Here is a 23,080-nt window from a genome sequence, read left to right on the forward strand (position 1 = left end):
CATGTTATATGAGAATTGAAGTCAGCAGTTCTGGAGGAACATATCTAAAACTAAAATATAATGCTTTAATTCTTTTTTTTTTCTGAAATAACTCTCTTTAGAAAAAAACACAGAAAAATGAATTCTGCAAGTACTGTCCCATACAATGATTTAAAAAAAGGCAGGGGTGGTACCTGAAAACAAGAAACCAAGAATTTGCTGGTTGATCAGAATAGGTCACAATGTAATCACTGAAAGACACTTTAGTCCATTCATCTCCATAGCAGGGATACAGCTGAACAGATTTGCAGTTGCTTTCAAACATGTGCCTGGAAATATAAGAACAAGAAGGTGAGCTAATCTGCATTATTACTGTTGTAAATTTCTGATATACACATAAAAGAACACCTACTTAAAAGGCCAATATTATTTTGGTATGAAACAAATGTATTTTCGGTATTTTACATTACACTGGCATATACAAATTAAATGTAATATGTTTAGTCACGACTTATATCGTAGTCTGAGATCCTCTAAATATGCCGTGTGAACGTACATCATGAATGCTTACCTACTTATTATTGCTGAGATTCAGAAAGTTTGTGAAAAACAAACTGCAAGGTAAAGTTGGAGCGATGGTGGGGTAATTCCATGAAACTAGTGTTATTTGGATATAAGAACAAAAGACCTAGAAATCGTCACATTGAGTGGGCCATAGTTCAAGACTATGGAAAGGGTACAGCATGAACTTTGGGAAAACACTGCATAAATCCATACATAGAAAGATACACTAGTCTGAGTAAAGCAGAGAGTAGTTGTAAAAGGAATGGAAGTACAGCTTACAGGGCTAAAATTATAAGTTGATGGGCTAAGTCCTGTAGTTTTGGGATGGATTTTGTCTATCTCCATTTACAAAGGGTCTACTTTATGTCCTCGAAAAGCAAGCTGGCCAAATATGAAAAGCCGACACATAACGCTCGAACATTATCTAACCCAAAACGTGTATGTCCCGAAACTGGAAAGAGCGAATCACCTACTTTTGTCCAAGATCCCTAACACCACTGCACTGAATCAAGCAGAGGACTCCCTTCACCGGAAAACGTAAACGTAGTTCAGTTTTCTCACTATACAAACATTTTTGTAAGGTTAGGTAAAGTTGATATATAATATACAAACTTTACCTAACCTTACAAAAATGTTCATACTGTGAGATATTAGAAGTACAATTACGTTTTCTGGTAAAGGAAAAGGGCACCGGAAAACATAAACGTACTTCTAATTTCTCACAGTAATAACATTTTTATAAGGTTAGGTAAAGTTTGTATATAATTTACAAACTTTAATTAACCTTACAAAAATGTTCATACTGTGAGAAATTAGAACAGTGGTGTTAGGGATCGTGAACAAGTTACCTGAATCGATATTTCAGGTTTCGGGACATAAGTGTTTCGGGTTATTCAGCGTTCAGGCATTATATGTCGGGCGTTTCGTATTCAGCCAATTTGCTTTTTGAGGTCATAAACTAGACCCATTTGCAAATAGTGTGACTCTGTAAGACATTTAACCAGACAGTGATTCTGGGCTGCCCCTAAACAGGCATATGTATCCACTTACCTGGTTAACAGATGATTTAAAAAAATATGGAGAGACACATATTATATATATATATATATATATATATATATATATATATATATACGGGTCTACTTCATTTGACTGAAAATACACTTCACTGAAAATGAAATTACCAGGACCACTTCACTGAAAGCCCACTTCACTGAAAACTCATTTGACTTGAAACTCATTTCGTTGAAAGTTATATATGGCCTTTTCCCCACTGTAGTGTGATCTTGGAGTTAGTATATATATATTAGGGAGGGTGTGGGGGGCACAGCTCACCACATTGTGGGGTGTGGGGGTGAAGCTCCCCACATAGGATGGTTATATATTCTCTTCTGGAAACAGTTATTCATTGCACTTGTAAGTATCAATGTGTATAGTTTAAAATGTTTATAATATGTGGAGGGGCTACACCCCCCCACACCCCCCAATGTTGAACTGGCAGGCCCCTCCAACACACTTCCACAGGTGTGGGAGCAGGGTTCCTTAGAATGTGTGAGTGTGTGCCCTTTAAAGAAATGGTGCCCTACTAGGGATGGTTTCCATGCCTTGTATGTCTGCTGCATGCCAAAATATGTTCAAGCTCTCCTCTGACCCTGAATAGGATGGATCCAGGTACTGACAACTGAAGTGTGCAGAGGCATATATGCACTCAGTTCACTCTGTTTAGTATGGCTGCTTTAATGACTGCAATTCACAGACATGAACTGCAGTTCTTAATGGTAGCGTATAAAGCACCCACCCCATACGGCCTAAAAGTTTCATCCAGGGACACTTGTGTTTCCAGCTTATTCTGCCTCCCATAAGCAGCCAACATGATGCTGTCCTGTATGACACTGCAGAACTGCAAAGTGGGGAAACACTGTTTAATGAGGTCTATGAATATGTTTTCCCTGCTCTGCTGTGCTTAGCTGTCATACCTATCAGTGATTCATAAAGATGTTTCACTCATTAGGCATAGTGGTCGAGCTAGTGACATTAGTATAATATGGTAATGAGGGGATTGCATGCTGTGTGAGATCTCACTGGCAGCTGTTTAGCAGAGTCACAGTGCCACTGTGTGGGAGTGGAGGAAGGGGTGGTGGTTGTAGCAAGGTTGTCTGCCCCACAGGTGACTCAGTTGCCAATAAGGCTTGTCCTACCATGTGACAGAGGTTTTAGGTTATTTATTTATTTATTTTTTTAACTTGTTGATCGATACAAATCCTGACTTCTGTAGGTTACCCCTTGGGGCCAGCTGGCAATTTAATGGCGAAGGGTTGTGCAATCAAGCAGAGTCTGGGAGAAGAGGTTGTCTGCATTTGTAATCCTTGCATGCAATACCTACACAATGCAGTCTTACCCCATTAAGTAGCGGTTTCTGTGAATCACTATGGGCTTTGGTGCACCATTCTATGAATAGTGCCTCTTGTGCATATCAGAAAAAAGGAATTTATAAAAATGTAATTTGTATAAAAGAATGTATATCCCTATACACATGATGATTCATTAGAAATAATAAGTGTCATAAATTTATTTTCAGAGGCACACCCAGAAAAAAAAAGAGCCAGAAATTATTACAAACCCTGCAATTAGTGCAAAGTAAAGTACAGCCCAAGTATATTTATGTGTGAGCATGCTTACCATAAGCAGTAGATCTTCAAGGAGAGGTCACTGTAATAGCAAATTATAACATTTAGGTTTACCCGCTACATTAATCACTTTTCTCGGAGAGAGAATTTGCCAATGTAATAACATAATCTTCCTCAAGAACCAAACAGCCCATCCCATTTGGTTGTTACTAATGGAGAATGGAGAACAATTCTTCTATATTTACATTTTGTTGGCTTTGTACAGTAGACAGAGTGTGTACTGACTATAATAAAAATGATACAAGTTTGATTACTGCCTAAGTACTGGAGGAGCTGACAGGTATATGGAAAGGAATAATCAGGTTTACCCTGATCACATCTCTTAGGGAAAGGGTATGGAGGACAATCTCATCACTTCCATTGCACATTCCTGGTACAGACTTGAGGCTTGAGGAGAGTCGCCAGGTGCAGAGGGCTACAGCATACAGAAGTGTGTCATGTTGGAGGTGGTGACAGCTTCCCAGCAATATGTGCTGTATGCTCCCACAGTGGTCAAATCATCTCACACATCAAACAAGCCACTACTTTTTGTAATACAGCAGACGTGGCACACAGGTTTCCTGTCCTCACTGTAATCCTTCATCCTGCATATATACCCTCTTTGCTACCAGGTAAGCCAGGGGTCTGGTGGTCTCAAGGTCTGTGGAATAACAGATAATGGGAGATTTAGAACTGAGGAGAAAGCCAAACTAATCAATACAGAAAAAACAACACCAAAGATATACAAGCAAAAGCACCCAGATATGGAGAATTTTACAATACAAAATAAGGAGAAAAAAACTGGGAAAGTAGAAAAGAGGATTAGTAATGGAAAAGTAAAAGAAATAGAGACTGAAGTTATGGATTACCTGTGAAATGAAGGATTAGTATAGTAAATACAATACAGTTAATGTCACAGCATGATGGAACAATGAGTCCCCAAACTAAAGAGAAACAGGTGGAATAGGAGGTAGTTAACTCGCCACCTGATGTTCTAAATCCTTCAGCAAGAAATTGGTACAAAAGCTTAGTTGGAGTTGCACAGCAAAGAAAGGAGCAGGAAACAGTGGCAACTCTGACATGTGCAATGCTGTGGAGTGATGGGTCAATGATTTCTCATATGAAGGAGAAGTAGATGACACAGGATGTAGCTGAAGACGATATGTCACAGGAAGATGTTCTGGAGCTTTCTGTAGAATCCCCACAGGAAACACAGAGCAAAGAATGTGCTCTCAGTTTGGAAGAGAATGATCTAAGGCACCGGTCCCCAACCACTGGGCTGCGGACCGGTACCGGGACATGGAGCACTTGGTACCGGGCTGTCAGGTAAGTAAGTGAATGCCTGTATAAGTGTGTTTATGTGTCTGTCTGTGTGTGTGTGAGTGAATGTGTGCATGAAAGCAAAATAATCTGTGGGTGTGTGTGTGTGTGTGTGTGTGTGTGTGTGTGTGTGTGTGTGTGTGTGTGTGTGTGTGTGTGTGAGAAATCGTAAGAGTTAGAGCGGTGTGAATGAATCCAGGTGTGAATAAAGAAGTGACTGTGTATGTGTATGTGTGAGATCGGGAGTAAGACAGATGTATGAATGAATGTGTAAGTGGATGTGTGGCGTGTGGGTGTGACAGACAGTGAGAGCGATGTATGAATGAATGCATAAGTGGGTGTGTGGCATGTGGGTGTGATAGAGCGATTTGTGAATGAATGCAGGTATGAATGAGGAAGTGACTGTGTGTGTGTGTGTGTGTGTGTGTGTGTGTGTGTGTGTGTGTGTGTGTGTGTGTGTGTGCGCGCGCGGGTGTGTGTGTGTGTGTGTATGTGTGAGATCGGGAGAGTGAGAGTGACGTATGAATAAATGCGTAAGTGGGTGTGTGGCGTGTGGGTGTGACAGAGAGCGATGTGTGAATGAATGCAGGTATGAATGAGGAAGTGACTGTGTGTGTGTGTGTGTGTGTGTGTGTGTGTGTGTGTGTGCGTGTGTGAGATCGGGAGAGTGAGAGCGATGTGTGAATGAATGCAGGTATGAATGAGAATGTGAATGTCTGTGTGTTTGATCGGGAGAGAGTAACAGTGATGTGTGAGTGAATGCAGGTATGAATGAGGGAGTGACTGTAGTGAGAGATCGGAAAAGAGTGAGAGTGATGTGTGTAAGATAATGCGTGCATGAATGCAAAAGAGACTGTGTGTGTGTGTGTGTGTGTGTGTGTGTGTGTGTGTGTGTGTGTGTGTGTGTGTGTGTGTGGTATGGGTGAAAGGTACACAAACCTTATTGCTGCTGCTGCCAGCGATCACTCTCACTCTTCACTCTCTCTCCATCTCTCTCACCCCCTCTCTCTCTGTCATACACACACACACACACACACACACACACACACACACACACACACACACACACACACTCACTCACTCACTCACACACACACACACACACACACACACACACACACACACACACACACACACACACACACACACACCATATCTCTCAACCTCTTAGTAGTGCAACAAATCTGGACAAAGCCTAACAGAATGGGAGGACAAATAGGGACATATTTTAAATATTACTCTTATAACCATAGCAAGTTTCTAGAATAACAGAATTTGTCTTATCATGCATTTTTCTGAAGGATATGAGATCTGAAATACAAATGTGTATCATTATTTAGTGACTTCAGTCCTCAGATTATCCCAGTGATTTGCCAGAAAATCACAAAAGTTATGAGGAACAGACCAAAACTCTGAGGGAAAAATCTAGACATTCTGTGAACATCTGTACAGTTAAGAGGTATGAATACCTCTCAGACTCTTACTTAGATCAAGAAATCTGGAAAAAGCCCAAAATAGGAACCCTTTTAAGTACTCCTCTTGCAAACTTCGAATGTTGATAGAAATACAGGTTTTGCATCAGCATGAATTTTCTGAAGGGTATGAAGTATGACCTCAACTGCCTGTCATTATTTTATGACTTCATCCTCAATGATCTACCAGTGATTTGCCAGAAAACAACAATTTTCTGAGAAAAAGACCAAAAATATGAGGCAAAAATCCTGGCATCCTGTGAAAATCTGTACAGCTGAGAGGTATGCTGGACAGAGCCAAATAATAGGGACAGATTTTAAATATTGCTCTTATAAACATAAAATCAGTAAGGTTGCCATTAGGTTTACTTACCTCTCAACCATAGTAGATCAGTGTTATGCTGTTAAGCATAATGTACACTTTTTTTGGTAATTATTGCCAACTGTCTTTTTATTGAACATTGGAGCTTTTCTCCCTGGGTCTGGCCTCCTCGTTAAACACATGTCAAATAAATAAATAAATAATAAGTAAATATCTACTTTATTATGTGCGCCGTGAGATGGCCGGTCCATGGAAAATTGTCTTACATTGATACCGGTCCTTGGTGCAAAAAAGGTTGAAGACCACTGATCTAAGGGAAGAAATAGTTGCTTGATTTAACAGAGGGAGAGGCATATTACAATCAAAGAACTAGATTATAGAAAATAAATAAGACCCAAAATGTTAGAAGTCTAATAAAACAGATGAACACATTAATCAAGAATACTAACAGAAATTTATGAGATATAACTGAAGTTTATAAACAGGATATATCACTGTGCCGCTGAGTTAATAACAGATAAAAGTCTTAATACAAAAACATAGAGCAATAAGGGAAAAGAAGGGAAGAAATAAAATACCATAATGGAAGCATCGAATGGAGAAAACTACAAAGTAATTAAGACAAGAGGTGTCACTGTTAGCAGAATATAGAAGAAGGAACAGCTCAACAAAAATACAAACAAAAAAAAACAAAAAAAGGATGGTTGTGATAAAAAGCAATGCCCACTACCAGGATCTATCATAAACTATTGTGAATAATAAACTAAAGATATCAGCACAGGCAAAAAAATTAGAAGATATGCAGATAAATATAAAGAAAAAGTACAAAATAAGCAATTTACTGATGACCCAAAAAGGTTTTATAGAGAAATGGGAAACAAAGCAAAAGGAATATAAAAGCCACCAAAAAGAAGAAATAGACACATTTGGAGAAATACTGATGAATACCATGTGAAACATAACAAAGATGTTGAATTGATAGAAAAATTAAAAGAAACAGTAAGATGTTCAAATGTACAGGATATGAAATGGGATGAAGTAACAGCCAGAGAAACTGAACCAAAATTAAGAAAAGCTCCTAAATGGAAAACCCAGGCCCAGATGTAGTCCCTAACGTCTAGCTAAAAGTATTAATATATTTACCAAAAGAGATAGACCCACGTAAGAACTGTTTAAATGCACCCTTGATTAACAACAGGAAAAATGATACTCCTCCTTACGAATGAACATGTATGCCATCCTAAATGATGATGTTAAACTATATACTGGAATTGATGCAGGCAGAGTTTACAGTCACTGGAATCATGAACCACAAACCATTATAGAGAATGATGAAGTGTATATCACATGGGATTACCCATTACCAACAGTTCAAAAAAACAGATGTGAGAAAACCAGATATAGTATTCCATGAAAAAAAAGACAAAAGTAACACTGGTGATTGAAATTGCTACACCTAGTGACTACAGTGTCTTAGGTTCATACGGGAAAATTAGATTAACTGCTCTGAAGGGCCATTTTAAGCCTAGCCAATAACCTGAGGTCAGAATTAAACCCTGTACCTTGTGTCCATAAGGTGAAGACCTTAATCATTAAGCCAAACCCACCACTTATTATGTCATATCTACAGAGAGACACAAAGTCATAAAGTATCAGGATTTGCAAGCAGAAACAATAACAATGTGGAAGAAACATATTCAGACAGTTCCAATAGTAATAGCAAAAATGGGACTAATACAAAATAATTTACAGTCATAATTACATAAGCTATTGATGCATGAAACTCAATATGAATGGCAGGAGTCAATCTTGGACACATTGTGGGTGCTGTGAAGAGCACTTCTGGCTAACATCAAATACTGAAACAACACTTCGTGAACTTTAATTATAGCATTACTTAGGAATGGGGTCATTTCTCAACATGGTATTAGGAACCCAAAATACTTGGAGAGATTACACCAAAAGAATGGGTATGAAGTTAACCTTTTAGTAACAACAATGCAGTCAACCTTTTGCAAATATAAGTGAGCTCTGGTGGTGCAGAGATGAAATGTAAGTTTGAGTAACAGCTTGGACACCTGCTTGTGCTGACATGGGGGGGGGGGGGGTAGAAGAATTACACAGTTAAAGTGGCTTGACTGTCCCTGGTGAACGGTATGGAAGCACATGCCTGAAGTACCCATGTCATGTGGTTGAATTCCCAGTAGACAGAGAAGACTGGCTTCAGGGAGGGCAGGGCTGTCCTGACAGGTTAAATCAATCACAAAAGCAAGTGCCATACTTTTGCTGATACCTGCTGCATCCTGAATCCAGAGCATGTTTCCAGGCTGCTAACAGACAAAAAAAAACTCCTAATAGCTGCTTAAAGGATAGACTCTCTCAGTTTGCTCTCACTTTGGTGATAGAAAATGGAAGGATTATAGACCAGCAGAGGGTGTGATCTTCAGCAGTCAGTGGGAACAAAAAAGTAAAAACTTTTTGCAACTATAAATAGCAAAATCGTGAGAACAAAGATTTTAAAATAGAACAATGCAGAAGCCAGATTTTCAGTATATTTAGTAAAGAGGGCTCATTTCTGTTAAGAAATGCAGCAAATAAATCCAGTGGCAGATAACGCATCTGAAATCCATGTAGAAATTGTAAACTGCTTTTCAATAACAACTGTGGAATGTTGATAAACATAAGCAACAACAGAAAACAGGATTGTAACTTGGCATTATAACAAAAGAAAATAACTGAAGAAAATACAATAAACAAAAAGGGTGTTATAAATGTTTTAAGTTTTATTATATCTTCTGACATCTGTCAAACTGTAACTTAAAATTTTTATAAACAAATGTAAGCAGTAACAAATTCTTCAAAGACACGGGTGGCGAAAAGGTAGCTTAGTGTTACAGTGACCCCTCCTCAAAGATCTATTGTTACAGTAAGTATACCCAAGTACAGCTGCACTATCTTCTACAGGGATGGTAAGTTATACGTTATCAAAAATTATATTAAAATACCAGTTCATCAAAGGATAAATAGTTTTTAGTGCATAATGCCTATCTAATTCCCAATACAAAGGTTAGCTTTTCTCCCAATTTGATTCTAAAGATATGATTTCTGGAGATTAGGACAGTGACAATGAACAGAAATTAGTCCTTCAGCACTGTGAAACCTGTATGGACCTATATTGTTTATAAATTGTGAGATCTTAGCATTTCATGTGGCAATTCCAAAAGGTCCATTGCAGTGAATCTCTTTCCACTGCCTATAGAAACTGATGGTAAGCAAATGATTACAATGACGAAAGTGTTAATTATTACATTTCCACGTAAGTAAATTTCCACAGCATTACAGTTAACTTTCTTTTTTAAATTTCACACCAACAATTGATTAAGACACTGATACTTAATAACAGAGTAAAAAATATTTATGAACTAGCAGGAGGAAGTGGCCTGATGTTCAATTTTTTAGTTTTATCCAGGTACTTATCTTTTAGTTTTCTTTGGTTATATTAGCATTTATTACACTGCTGTGTTGCTTTCTTTTGCTAATAAAGAACAAATTACACAAAACTATGTTCCTCTAATAAATAAATACAATGGGTTTGTGTATGTAATAGAATGAATATTGCCCTCTGCTCCTGTGAGGCAATTTGTTTCAATAATAATAGTGCCATTTCTGATACTGTGTACCATATACAGACAAAATGTATTCTATATCTGGGTAATGTTATAGCCTTACAACTGAAGCCTGTTTATGTTAAGACTACTGTTCATCAGTATGACAATAAATGAGAACCATCTTGTGTCCTATATCAAAATGTTAGCCTGCATTTTATTAAATACTTCTCACTTCTAGTGCACCATCTGTTGGTTTCTAACAACTCATTTTTAACTGACATTTAAAGCAATTAGCACGTGTTGCTGTATGGATTGCAGGCTCATACAGATCAGAATAACTTTTACAGACATGCTTGCTATATTATGACTGTTGGAATTATTTAGGTGATCCAGAATAGCTGATTTATCTTCTATCTGTCTCTCCATCTGCTGATTTATCTATCTGTCTAACTATCATTAATTCTCTCTCTCAGACAAAATCTATCTTCTGTCTGTAGTTTACATAATTTAATTCCAACACAGTGCAGGCATTTCATACAGATGTGCAATTTCATAAGTGCACACAACAATCTTTTTATTCAGTCTGAACAAATGATGTAGTCATAAGATATGGAATATGATCAATATAGGGACATAATTATATTCACCCTTCCATGTGTACCCTTTATTCTTTCCCCTGTCTGTTGATTTTTCCCCTCATGCAGTCCTCTTTGCCTAAAATTGTATATATACCCTTTCATTTATATATATATATATATATATATATATATATATATATATATATTCTTCCTTTTATACTCTTCCATCTCCTCTCTTCCTCTTCCATCCTATCCAAATCTATTCTCCATAGCATCCTTTCACTATATTGCGATTCTTGTAACATATATATTTTCCTAGCCCCCCCCCCCCCGACTGCATGCCAACTCCTCCCATCAGACTTGTGCCTGTTCATTCCCTAGAGATGAGGATCTGGTACTCCCTTAGATCCAAAAGGGAAAACCATCTGGGGGGCCATCCAGGCAAACTTCAGGGAGTTTTATGCCAGTACTAGCATCCTGCCCATGAAAGGATTTTTGTAAGAATGGTTCTATCCTTTCATCTTGGCACCTGTGACACCATAGGGACGACCTCTGTCCTTCCAAAAGTTCACATCATGCTCCCACATTTAAAACAATTAAGGGCTACCACCACTGGATTGGAAAAGTTCTTGAAATTCTAGCAGAAAGAGAATGGGAATGCATCACACAGACAGAGATAAGGTATATGTGGTTGTGTGAAATTGCAGCGGCAAGGGAGGGTGCCTAATGGTTAAGGTGTTTGCCTTACAAACACAAGGTGCATGGTTTGAGTCTCAAAAGGGATAATTGTCTAGGCTTAAAATGGCTCACAAGGGCAGTTAGCTTAGTACTAACCTATGAACCTAAGGGAACGGTAGAGCAGCACATAGACTGAAGGTGCATGCGCGTGTGCGTGTGTGTGTGTGTGTGTGTGTGTGTGTGTGTGTGTGTGTGTGTGTAAAATTGCAGCAGCAAGGAAATAGGAATGCAGCACACATGTAGAGTGTGAGAAGGTAGGTAGGTAGGTGTGTGTGTGTGTGTGTGTGTATGTGTGTGTGTGTGTGTGTGTGTGTGTGTGTGTGTGTGTGTGTGTGTGTGTGTATGTGCGCGTGTGTGTGTGTGTTTGAAATTGTAACAGCAAGAGAATGGGAAAGCAGCACACTGGTAGACAGAAGGTGTGTGGTGTGTGAAATTCTAGCAGCAAGTTTACAGGAATGTAGCATATAGGCAGACAGAAGGTGTGAGTATCTGTGCATGTGTCCCTATCTAATTAAGTTACTTTGTACAGTTAAACCCTGTACCTTAAATACAGGTAGCAGTACACTTAATCTTCCAAAGCAACTGCTAGCCTGCTTATTACCAGTTCTGTAGTACATCTCTGCTTTTGCCTCATATTTATGCCCAATCCTTAAGCAAGTCCCTAACCACACAGTGCTTTGGGGCAAATGGAAATTTCAGCTAGGCTCCTCAGTGGTCCCCTGGACTACCAGACAAATGTAGTATACAGGAATGAAACTGATTGTACTAAACAGGAGCACTACCATCTGAGCCATCAATGTTCATCTCATGCCATCATTGGTTTCCTTCTATTGAATGTTAACAGTATGTTATTATTTAGCTGTTAATAAAAATGTCAGGATGAAGTCTTTTTACACTATATATATATTTTTTAATTTAGTTTGCTTATTTTGCAGGCATACAAGTTTGAAATGCACTGTGCTTGGGCTACAAAACGTTGTCTAGTACTCGGTACAGATGAGTAAGGCTATGAGCCTTTAAAGACCTGTTTCCTATAGTATAGGGCTTGATTCCCTTTACTTTTATTTATCAGCTTTGTGATTCTGACCAAGTTACTTCACCAGATAATAATTTTGGGCTGCTCCTGAAAAGGGATACTTGCATCCAGTGGGCTGCCTGAGGCTGTTAGCAAATGTGTTACACATTTTCCATTCGAATTCCTGCACCCTTTGCATAGCTGCTAATTACTGTTTCACTATGTTATTTGAGTATGAATCCCAACATGCCTCTTGTAGTTTAATTAATGGGTTGCCAGATGCATTTTCACTAAATGTGAGTTTTAAAGGGATTGAAGTTTACTATTTTCCTTGCTGTCTGTTTCTATGTGACAGTGTTTTTTTTTTTTTTTTTTAGAAAATGGGTGTTAGTGTTTTTTCTGTAAAATATGGAATAACAGTTTTAATTGAAATCCAAATCTCTGTGATAATTGTACAATAAATAAGAAAACAGTATATAAATTGATACATTTGGGCAGTGTTTATGGCAACAGCAGAGAGACAGACAAGCAATGGGATATTGGTATGGTCAATTGAATCTGATTTATTACCTCACATATGGCCTCATTTGTCCATGATCTAGCTCTGTTGACTCTGCAGGTATATGCTGAAACATTACAGCATTATCAGCCATTCAAGTAGGTCTGTCCTGTACTGAGTGAACTCTGACAGAACAGCTATTTGTGATGACAGAGGGAGGTAAAAAATGAGATGTAGATGTCCTGCAAGCATGTAAGATTTTCCCCTCAAAAAAGTATGTTATATGCAGTAATATTTAATATTTCTGTTTTATGTATGATGTGTGGGTTGTTGAACAAAAGCTGCCTGCAGCATTTGTACTGTTTTATTTGTTTTGCTTTATTCATTGCACTAAAGAATAAATTAATTAATATGTCTGGATTGTGTAATATAGTCAACACGTTGCATTTTAGTAGGTCTAAAGATGCTGCATTTTAATAATATATTTTTGCAGAACCTTCTTTATGTCTGGCTGCATTTTAATATATATTTTATAGTACCTTCTTTATGTCCTCCAGTAACTGCAAAAGTGTTAACACCTGTCAAGTCATACAGTCTGCATTATTTAGAGACAGAGATGACCAGAACCATCTAATCATCAAGTAATCATTATTGCATGTTACTGTAATGCAGTCTTTATTACAAGATTTGACTGTGTAGGATTTCTGCATTCAATTTAAAACACTTTGGCAGTTAGTACAGAAGCTGAGTTGCTTCCTGTGACAAGAATGCAGGATTTTAATCTTTCCTCCTCCATTTACCTACTGTGTTACATTGAGCACTATTATACCTAATGCCTTAGGAGTTCAGTCTGTACAAAGATATCTACATAGACACAATGAATATGCAGAAACACAGATAGACTTAATATGCTTGTTTTTAGAAATGATATCGGAGAACAATGTTTTCACCTTTGAAGATCATGTCTACTTACAATGGGATGGCGTAGCTATGGGCACTTCTTGTGCCAATAGCTACGTCAACATGTTTATGGCATTATGGGAGGAAGAGACATTGTTTACGATTAATTTATATTTAAGTCATGTTAAATTCTATTGACGTTTTGTCAATTATCTCTTCCCGGTGTAGGTAGGTGCATCCAGAGACTTGGAAAGATTTCTGATGCAATGAAATGTGATGTATGATTATTTAAAAATTTACCATGAACTATTCCCGAACTAGGATTGAGTACTTGGATGTATTTGTGGAAAGACTGAGTAAAGTTTTAATCAATACAGGGGTGTACAGGAAACATTGCTACAGGAATACCCTTCTACACAGAGGTAGCATACACCCTCAATACATCTTTAAAAATGTTGTTAGGTGACAAGGGATGAGGGCCTCGAGGTTGAACATGTCGGATGACGGGGTTCAATCAGGAGTTGATTGAACTGAAAGGTAGGCTGGCTGACAGGGGCTATGGCCCCATTGAGTTATATAGGAACCTCCAAGGGACTGGTGACTTCAGGCAGGATAGAGCTAGACCCTATTATTCTTCTACTATTGATACTATGGATTATTCAATGGGAGCACCCTCCTCCAATGGTATGAAAATTCCAACGTTTTTCACCATGGATACCAAGCCTATTACGGATATCATTACGAAAAATTGATGAGTCCTGACCACTGACCCAATAGTTAAGAGGGTGGTAGGGGAGAATCCTACTTTTTTGTTTAAGAACTAACGTAACCTGAAGAGGCTGCTATGTCATCCTAGAGATAGTGGTAGATATACTGAAGGTATGAGTGGTACCCATCCATGTGGAAATTGTAACTTTTGTGGCTACCTGGACACTACAAAGGTCTTTATACATCCTAATACAGGCCAATACTTTAATTTTGAAATTAGTGCGGACTATAGAACATTACATGTAGTCTACCTTGCTAAGTGTGTGACCTGTAGTTATTTTACGTTGGAAAAATGGATAGGCTACTTAGAGACAGAGTCAGGGATCATATTTATAACATCAGAGCTAGATCACAAACCAATGCTCTGTCTAAACATATTATGGCACAGGGGGATGACCATACATTTAGATTTATGGTAATAGATTTGGTTAGACCTACTGTACGGGAAGGTGACATTCAGAATCTAATGGAGAGTAAGGAGGTGAAATGGATATTGAGACTTAGGGCAGATAGAGGCAAGGGTTTAAATGAGAGAGCCTCTATTAAGCCCACATTAAAATCCAGAAAACGTTCGGTTAGGTAATTATGTTTTTTGAACTTTATATATTTGTTTATTTATGTGTGTGTGTGTGTGTGTGTGTGTGTGTGTGTGTGTGTGTGTGTGTGTGTGTGTGTGTGTGTATATATATATATATATATATATTTTTTTTTTAATTTTTTTTTTTTTTATAGTTTTCCATTTATATGGTTTATATAGATGGTTTTAGATTGATTGTGCTATTATGTGTCTGATTTGGTCATATGTTACTAATTCTGTTGATTCCACTTTAAATTAATGTATTTGTATTTTAGCTAAGCTGTTTGGTAGATGCATAGTATTTAATGAGTTTTGACCACTGTTCATTTGATGGTCTGAAGAAGCTTTTATGCAAAAGCACTTACCAATTTTAAAATAAAACAGTATTTGTTACTTTATGGTTGACTCTCTTTATGGACTGCATGGTTCATGGACTGCTTCATTATTAATTGCTGGTTTTATATATTCTTTTTTACTTCTGATGCAATTCGATCACAACAGAAATATTTTCTAGATGTCTACTGCATTCCCTACTGTGAAAGAAGACATATTCTCACCTCTAATAGAAAGTGAATACAGTGCAACATGCAGTAATGCCATTGTGAGATATCTGTGAAATTCTGCTTTGCTACCCATGCAGAGAAGATCATGTAGGAATTCAGACATAAAAAAGTGCACTGTATTATGCAAAAAGCATGGTGAGTAGTGACCTACCAGGAGGGGAAGCTTCAGTGACACATCTAGTTTGATCTCACTAGCAAGGAAATAGAATGGCATGCATCATAATGACATGTAAAGCAGTGTTATTTTGCTAACAAGACCACTATGTATTTAAGTGGTGAAATCAAATATTATATCATAATTAAGATATGTATAAAAACTAGTGCAATGAGCTACTATAATCATCTTTTCTGAACACCGTAATTTTTCTATGTACATGTATCACTTGTCGTAAGACGCTAGAAGGAGCATTTGCTTTCACTCGTCATCATGTGTTAATAACTGCCTTGGGAGTCACTGTCTGTGATGTTGCATACCACAGAACAGTCTATCAGCAGATGACATACCATCACCTCCACATATAGGACATAGTCGACCACTACCAAGTGGGCAGAGACAATATATGAGAACAAGTACACATGTGCCGTCCTCACATGGAATCAATGGGGAATGCACAGACAGCCTATCCTAGCAGAAACAAAAGTCTCATGCTTGCTATGAGGACCTTTCAGTATCTGACAAGGGATAAGTTAGGAGTTTTGATGCTATAAAAACTTTTATCCCAAGGGGAGACTGCAGCATTGCCTAACATCCCCATGAAGCAGTTGAGAAGGAGATGAATAAAGAGCTGTAGAAGGAACCAGCTGAAAAAGTCAGTCATGTGAGGAAGAGCTAGGTAAAATGTACAGTGGTACTGACAAAGAGGCAGTGTCTGGTAGATAACTATGGGCTGTGATGAGATAAACACAGAATACAACTGATGCATGCATTAACACATCAAGGCTACACATCACACTGCATTCACTGTTGTGCATCAGATATCACACCCACATAAACCAGATGGGTAAGCAGGACACAGTTATCGTCATCTGGACAGGTGGGATGGGGCATTTTGGCAAGGAACAGCAATGCTAGCAGTGGTGAAGGGATCATAGGTAGTATATGGTAGCCATGCAGATGGCTAGGAGGTTGGATGGAGTCAGGAACCACTCCTTCAAGTGTTGGGGTGGAGTTTCCATGGGAAGAATGCTGACTGGGTGCACCAGGGGTGCTTTGCAGTTCCAGGACAAGAGATAGCTTGTCTAGTAGATAGTGTAGTATGTTGAGAACATGTGACGGAGTGCAGCTATGGCCTCCAATATGGTGTTATAGACAAATTAGACCATATATGACTCTGTGTATGAGTACAAGTAGGTTTATTTGAAACTGACTTTGATTCATTTTATGGACCAGTACACATCTGAATTTAGGCTTCAACAAAATAGTCCAATGTAGATACTTGTAAAAGTCTCACAGAAGAAGAAAAGGAAATATTCAGAAGCTCTTCTGCTTCCTGAGGGGAAAAATATATTCATTTTCATCTCAAAGCTTCTCTCCCCAGCCTATTTACACAGATCATGAAGACTCCTCTTCTCAGTCCTCACAATCACTCCATATGAATACAGCTTCAAAGAAGCAGTAAATATCTTACTTAAAGTCCCGGAGTCTGTCAGGAAGACTCTTACTATGTCTGAGATCTTTAGTGGAAACAAAAAGCATGCACCCAGATCCAAAGTCAACAGTACACATGACAGGAACTCTCTTGTGCAGATAACACAAGACAGCTCTCATTTATAATTTAATCTATAGTCTAATCCAGAAATTTTAGCTAGACTTTCTTGTCTTTTTGTGATAAAGTTCCAGTGCTTGCAGGAATACTTCCTTTTCACAGACAGGCGAGATTATACGGCAGGTTTGGAAAAAGGGTTACAGTTCAAGTACCTTAGCAGTTAGAGGACCAACTCTGTGTGGCCCTTAATGTTATCTTACCAAAATTCACTACTGTTACAAATTCACTCTGCTTCAAACAGTATATCAGACTCTAGCAAAAAGTAGGAAGTGTTAACCTGCTAAAACAATAGTCTTTCATACTTTAAGATCATGTGTCTAGACTACTGATAATAAACGTTGTTCGTCAAAGACAAACTAAGCTATTGTCAGAAAATTTGCCTATGGATTTCCCCTTTAGGCTCATAGGAGATTATTAGGCTAACAGCCCAAGAGCCCCTGTAAGCCTAGCCATATTTAACCTGAGTTTCCCAATTTTCAATAGCTAGGTAAACAAAGTTCACAGAGGTATGAGACTATGCTATGGTACCTAATGTCAACTGCCTCTGTCCATGAGGGACATGGACACCACCTCAGGAGTACATTTATGGTTACCCATCCATTGATCTAGGTTGAACTTGAAGAGGGTCAGGGAAGGGATTTGCTTCATGTGAATGGGAAGCTTGTTCCAGAGAAAGGGTAGTCTCTATCTCTCCAACATGATTTATTAATGTCAGAGGCTAGATTAAGATCCTTGGAACGAGTGACCCTCGTACCGTTTGATTTACAGATGTGTAACATTTCCATCAGGTCCAGATCAGAGACTGCCCTGTAGGCCAGACATAGAGCACACCTTATTAGTCTGTAGGAGACAGAATACAGTTATAGGGCTTTCAATCTTTCCATGTAGGACTTGTTTTTTGTACCCTGTATCTACCTAGTGAGAAACCTCTGGGGTCACTCCAGCTGTTGCAGATGTCTGGTGAGGTACATGCAAAAAGGTATGTTGTACTCAGTTATTGGTCTGACGACGGCTGAGTACAATGGAATTGTAATGTCCTTTGATCTGGATGCCGTGCCCTCACATATGACTACATAGAAGGACTTCTTCACCACTACAGATACATGGTGGTTGAAATTCAGATTACTATCAACCTGAGTACCCAGAACATGTACCACTGGGTCTACTCTTAGAGGGTGCTGTCTATATTGTAATTACTTGGGTATGTGCTTACCAAAGGAAATAACCATGCCTTTTTTTTTTTTTTTTTACATTTAGTTTCAATCCATGGCTCTGGCACCAATCATTTGTTTGCATTAATCCTTTCTGCAGTATAACAGTATTGTTTGGGGATTCAGTGATTGCCAAATTTGCAGTCATCTGCAAACTTGGTCAGCCAAAGACCTTCTACATTTAGCTTGACTGCTACAAAATAAATTCTGAACAGGAGAGGGCTTGGCACTGAACCCTGTGATGCTTCGCTGCTGACTGGCCTCTTGCTAGAGGTGAAATCACCCACTTTGGCAGTATGTGTCCTGTCAGTAAGCCATTTGGTTATACACCTGGTGACACAGGGGTTTATGCCCAGTTAAGAGAGTTTCCCTATAATACTTGAGTGGGGAATTGTGTCAAATGTCTTGGCAGGTCAAGGTAGGTGGTATACACAGTCTTTCCATCACCCATGGATCTGGTGACCTTGAAGTATTCACCCAGATATAACAGATATGATCTACCCTTACAGAATCTGAACAAGTTTGTGTCCAGAATCTTGAGATTACCTATGTTTCTGCCTGAATAATGCATTTCTAGAGGCTGTGGTTACATAGGGATTGAAGTGGGTCTGATAGGTCATGTTTTAAGTTATTTAAAAGGCAACCCGGGATGTTGTCAGGGCCCATTGATGATATGTTTTTAGCCTTAGAGAGCACAGAGATGACTTGCTCTCTTGAGATCATAGGCTGAGGAATGGTGGCAGGTATGCTTTGGGGGAAAACTGGTGGGGACAGGGGGTGAAGTTTGATCCAAATCTGTGAGCTAGTAAGTTGGCTATTTCTGCTGATTGAGTATGGGTGGTGCCATCCACAACCAGCTCTATGCACAGCTGGGTATTCCCCTTAAAATTTTGGATGTAGTCAAAAAAACTTCTTTGTGATTTTCCTTGGCTAGGAAGGTTATTTTTGATTCATAATTTGCTTTTGAGGACTTGACTACATCTCTTACATATTTGTTTAGACTAGTGAGGGATTTCTTCTTCTGCTGAGCCTATTCCCACTTATTTTTGGACTTTAGTTTCTTTCTTTTGTTGTAAAGCCTGTTAATACCAGGGGTCTAGCAGGGTGGCTTGTTTTTCCCGGCAAGACCTGGGTTTGTTTATTTATTTATTGACTTTGATTACTGTGACAGTCCAACTGGGTAAAAGCCCATTTTCAGCAGAAGCCTGGAAAGAAAAGCTCCAAATTATTACAAAACATTTTAAGAACAATAATTTTACAATCTTCAAAAATAAAACAAAAAAATCTACATTTTAAATAATTAAAACAAATTAGACATAGTATAAAAAAAATGGTTAAGAATCAATACAAGGTATATGACAATCATTTAATATTTATAGAAATTTTAGACAGTTTGTAGAGAAATTAAAGGTAAGTTAGTCTAATACAAATAGGAATTGCAATATTCCTGATTCTGGTCAGGTACTGACAATTCTATACAACTGCTTGTGTGGCAATACAGGGCATTGGTGTACACCTCTGCATAGTATTCTTTGTTTTCTGGGTTCAGGGCATTCTATAACTATGCCAAGAATCTAAATGGCAATGCTCAGATCTGCTCTGAGCTAAAACAGAATGGCATTAAATATACTGATCCGAAGGATATTGCCAATATCCTGGCAGATCGATTCAGTGCCAACTTCACCCCCCTCTCACCCCCTAAATGGCCCATCTCAATACTGGAAGATTGCCAAATTCCAGTAATAACGGCCACACAGGTACAAAACGCACTCTCTAAAGCCAAGAATACAGCATCCATGGGACCAGATGACATCCCGGGCTGTGTACTACATGAACTACAATATGAACTGGCACCTCACCTAAGTGTCATGTTTAATCATAGCCTCACCTCAGGTTTCGTGCCCACTGAGTGGCGCAGAGCTACAGTTATCCCAATCCACAAGGAGGGATCCACCTTGGATCCCGGAAACTACTGTCCCATCAGTCTGACAAGCCTTATCTGCAAGGCCATGGAGCGTATCATCATGGAACTTATAAACAAAGAAATTGGCAACCTTCAAACACTGGACCCCACCCAGTTTGGGTTTGTGAAGGGCCGATCTTGTCTCCTGAACCTGATTGACTTCTTTGAATCAGTCTCCAGAGCCATGGACAAGGGTAAGGTGGTCCACACAGCCTATCTATACCTTGCCAAGGCCTTTGACACCATCCCCCACTCTGGAATCATAGATAAACTTACTAAGTTGGGCATTAATCCCTATGTCACCCAATGGGTTGCTAAATGGCTTACTGATAGAACCCACACTGTAAAAGTAGCCGACTCCAAATCCAGCTCCAGACAAGTGACAAGTGGAGTACCTCAGAGTTCAGTCCTGGGGCCGCTCTTGTTTGGCATCTACTTCTCTGAAGTACAGGTCAACACTAAGGGACTCTGGCTAACAAAGTTTGCAGATGACTGCAAACTGGGAGCCATTATTGAATCCCCAAATGCTTGGTGCCAGAGCCATGGGCTCAAGCTCAGTGCCAAGAAATGTATTGCTATCCCCTTTGGGAAAAAAAATGTATCCATGAATTACCATATAGGTGGCAGTACACTAAACACAGAAAGTGTGATAAGAGACTTAGGGACACAGGTGGACAGTGGTCTCACCTTCGATAACCACATCGCCACAACAGTCAGGAAATCCTTCTATGTGGCACACCTCATCATGAAGGGCTTTTCATCCAGAAAAAAGGAGGTCATTGTCCCACTGTACCCATCCCTCGTTAGACCCATTATAGAATACAACGCCCCATTTGGTATGTACCTCTCAAGACATCTGCAACAACTGGAAAGGCCTCAGAAATACCTCACTAAAAGAATCACAGGCCTAAAGCAGATGCCCTACGCTGACTGCCTTAAAAAACTCCAGCTATACTCTGTCGCATATCGTCTACTCAGAGGCGATCTCTGCTTAACATACAAGGCCATGTCAAACCCAGAGCTGTTGGACATGCTACACTTAAAGAAATCCCAATCCCTCAGAGCTACACACTCCAGGGATCTAAACCTTGTCATCACAATAAACAAAACATGCTGGAGGGATAGGTTCCTGACCCAGAGACTCCCCAGACTCTGGAATAGATTGCCCATACATGTCAAGCAGAGTGTCTCTTTGGACCTCTTCAAGAGGAACCTTGACGATTGGATGGGAGAAAGGAAATTCTCCCCAGGGATCACGTCAGTCGCCCTGCTAGACAGGGGTCCAGGAAAGTAAATAATGTGGGAAGAAATAGCCAGGGAATTGTTATGGCTAGGCTTGTATAGGCCCTAGGGCTGATAGCCTAGTACCAACCTATGAACCTATGAACCTATGAACCTTTGCAATTTCTTATGCCATCGGTTAGCAGGAGGTAGTTTGTCTTGGAGAATTTCTTTAGTATTTTTGAGCTTAATGGGGTATCTGGCCTTATATTTATTTCATAAGAGACTGTTTTGTGGTCACAGCTTACTAAAGAGGACATTACATGGGGGGGGTGTTAGTGAGTACTATGTACAGGATATTTCAGGCCCTAGTGAGTGTGCTGATTGCTTCATGGCATTTGCATTGACACAATCTAAGAATCTCTGAGCCTGCATGTTAGTGGTTGTGTATGTTTCCCCAGTCAGTGGTATGATAGTTAAAATTACCCTTGAGTAAGGTATTGGGCTGCATGGAGAGTGACTCCAGTAAGTCCAGGTATACAGTATGTTTTTCTGGTTCATGGTGGGGGACCTATGGCTAGCAATGATGCAGTAGGTGATTTTGGATTTCTGGTGTTTAGCCTTATAGGCTTGTTCATTGAGACACTGGTATGTGTATTATTATGTGTTGTGGTTGTTGTTTGCTTTGTTGTGTGTATGTGTGGTTTCTGAATGCAGCAGTTAAGAGGCCTCAGAGTTTTTGGTAAGTTACTAGTGAGTACATGCACATATGTGGGTTTATGTATCAAATCCTTATTTATTGTGAGAAGTGATGTTTGTGTGCTGACAGCCTGTTTTGCATTTGATTTGTCTGCATGTGAGAAGCTTCTATTTTCATAGTATAACTACGTCTTGCATACAGTATTTGTTTGTTTCAGGATTAAGTGGTTGTTAGTATACATGAGACAACATGCTACATTGCCTCAGGATGCCCATGTCCTTCACGCTGGCTACAGAGATGGTAGGATACAGCCCATCCATGATATCAGGTACTCACTGAGGGTTTTATCAGGGAATGGAATAGGTTAATTAGACTGGACTGTGCTGGTAGCACCGAGACTATGAATGAGAACTATACTTTGTGTAGTCTAATGTTAACCAACACAGAGATGCTATTCAGTGTGCAACTTAGTTGCTCCTAGAGCAGCAGGGGCCTCGGTATGTTACAGTGATAGTTATTTTAGGGAAATGTTATCTTTGAGGCATTTGTGTGTATACAGGGCACTGCTAACCAACGCTGTGTGGAGTGCAACTTCATACAAATGTGAGGCTTATATACAGGCAAAAAGGACAGATTTTAAGCTAACTACC

The 23,080-nt window shown here is 39.1% G+C and overlaps 1 protein-coding gene across 1 annotated transcript in view; it reads right to left on the minus strand.

Moving 5' to 3' along the window:
- ADGB (androglobin) overlaps positions 1–23,080 on the minus strand; it is a 4,124,629-nt gene that overhangs the window by 1,197,612 nt on the left and 2,903,937 nt on the right. Inside the window, exon 25 of the mRNA XM_044074542.1 lies at positions 174–308. Within this exon, the coding sequence (XP_043930477.1) occupies positions 174–308 (135 nt within the window). The remainder of the gene's footprint in view (positions 1–173; positions 309–23,080) is intronic.

The sequence above is a fragment of the Protopterus annectens genome, chromosome 1.part0 (assembly GCF_019279795.1).
Source record: "Protopterus annectens isolate FY-2018-M chromosome 1.part0, PAN1.0, whole genome shotgun sequence".
Classification (NCBI taxonomy): Eukaryota; Metazoa; Chordata; order Ceratodontiformes; family Protopteridae; genus Protopterus; species Protopterus annectens.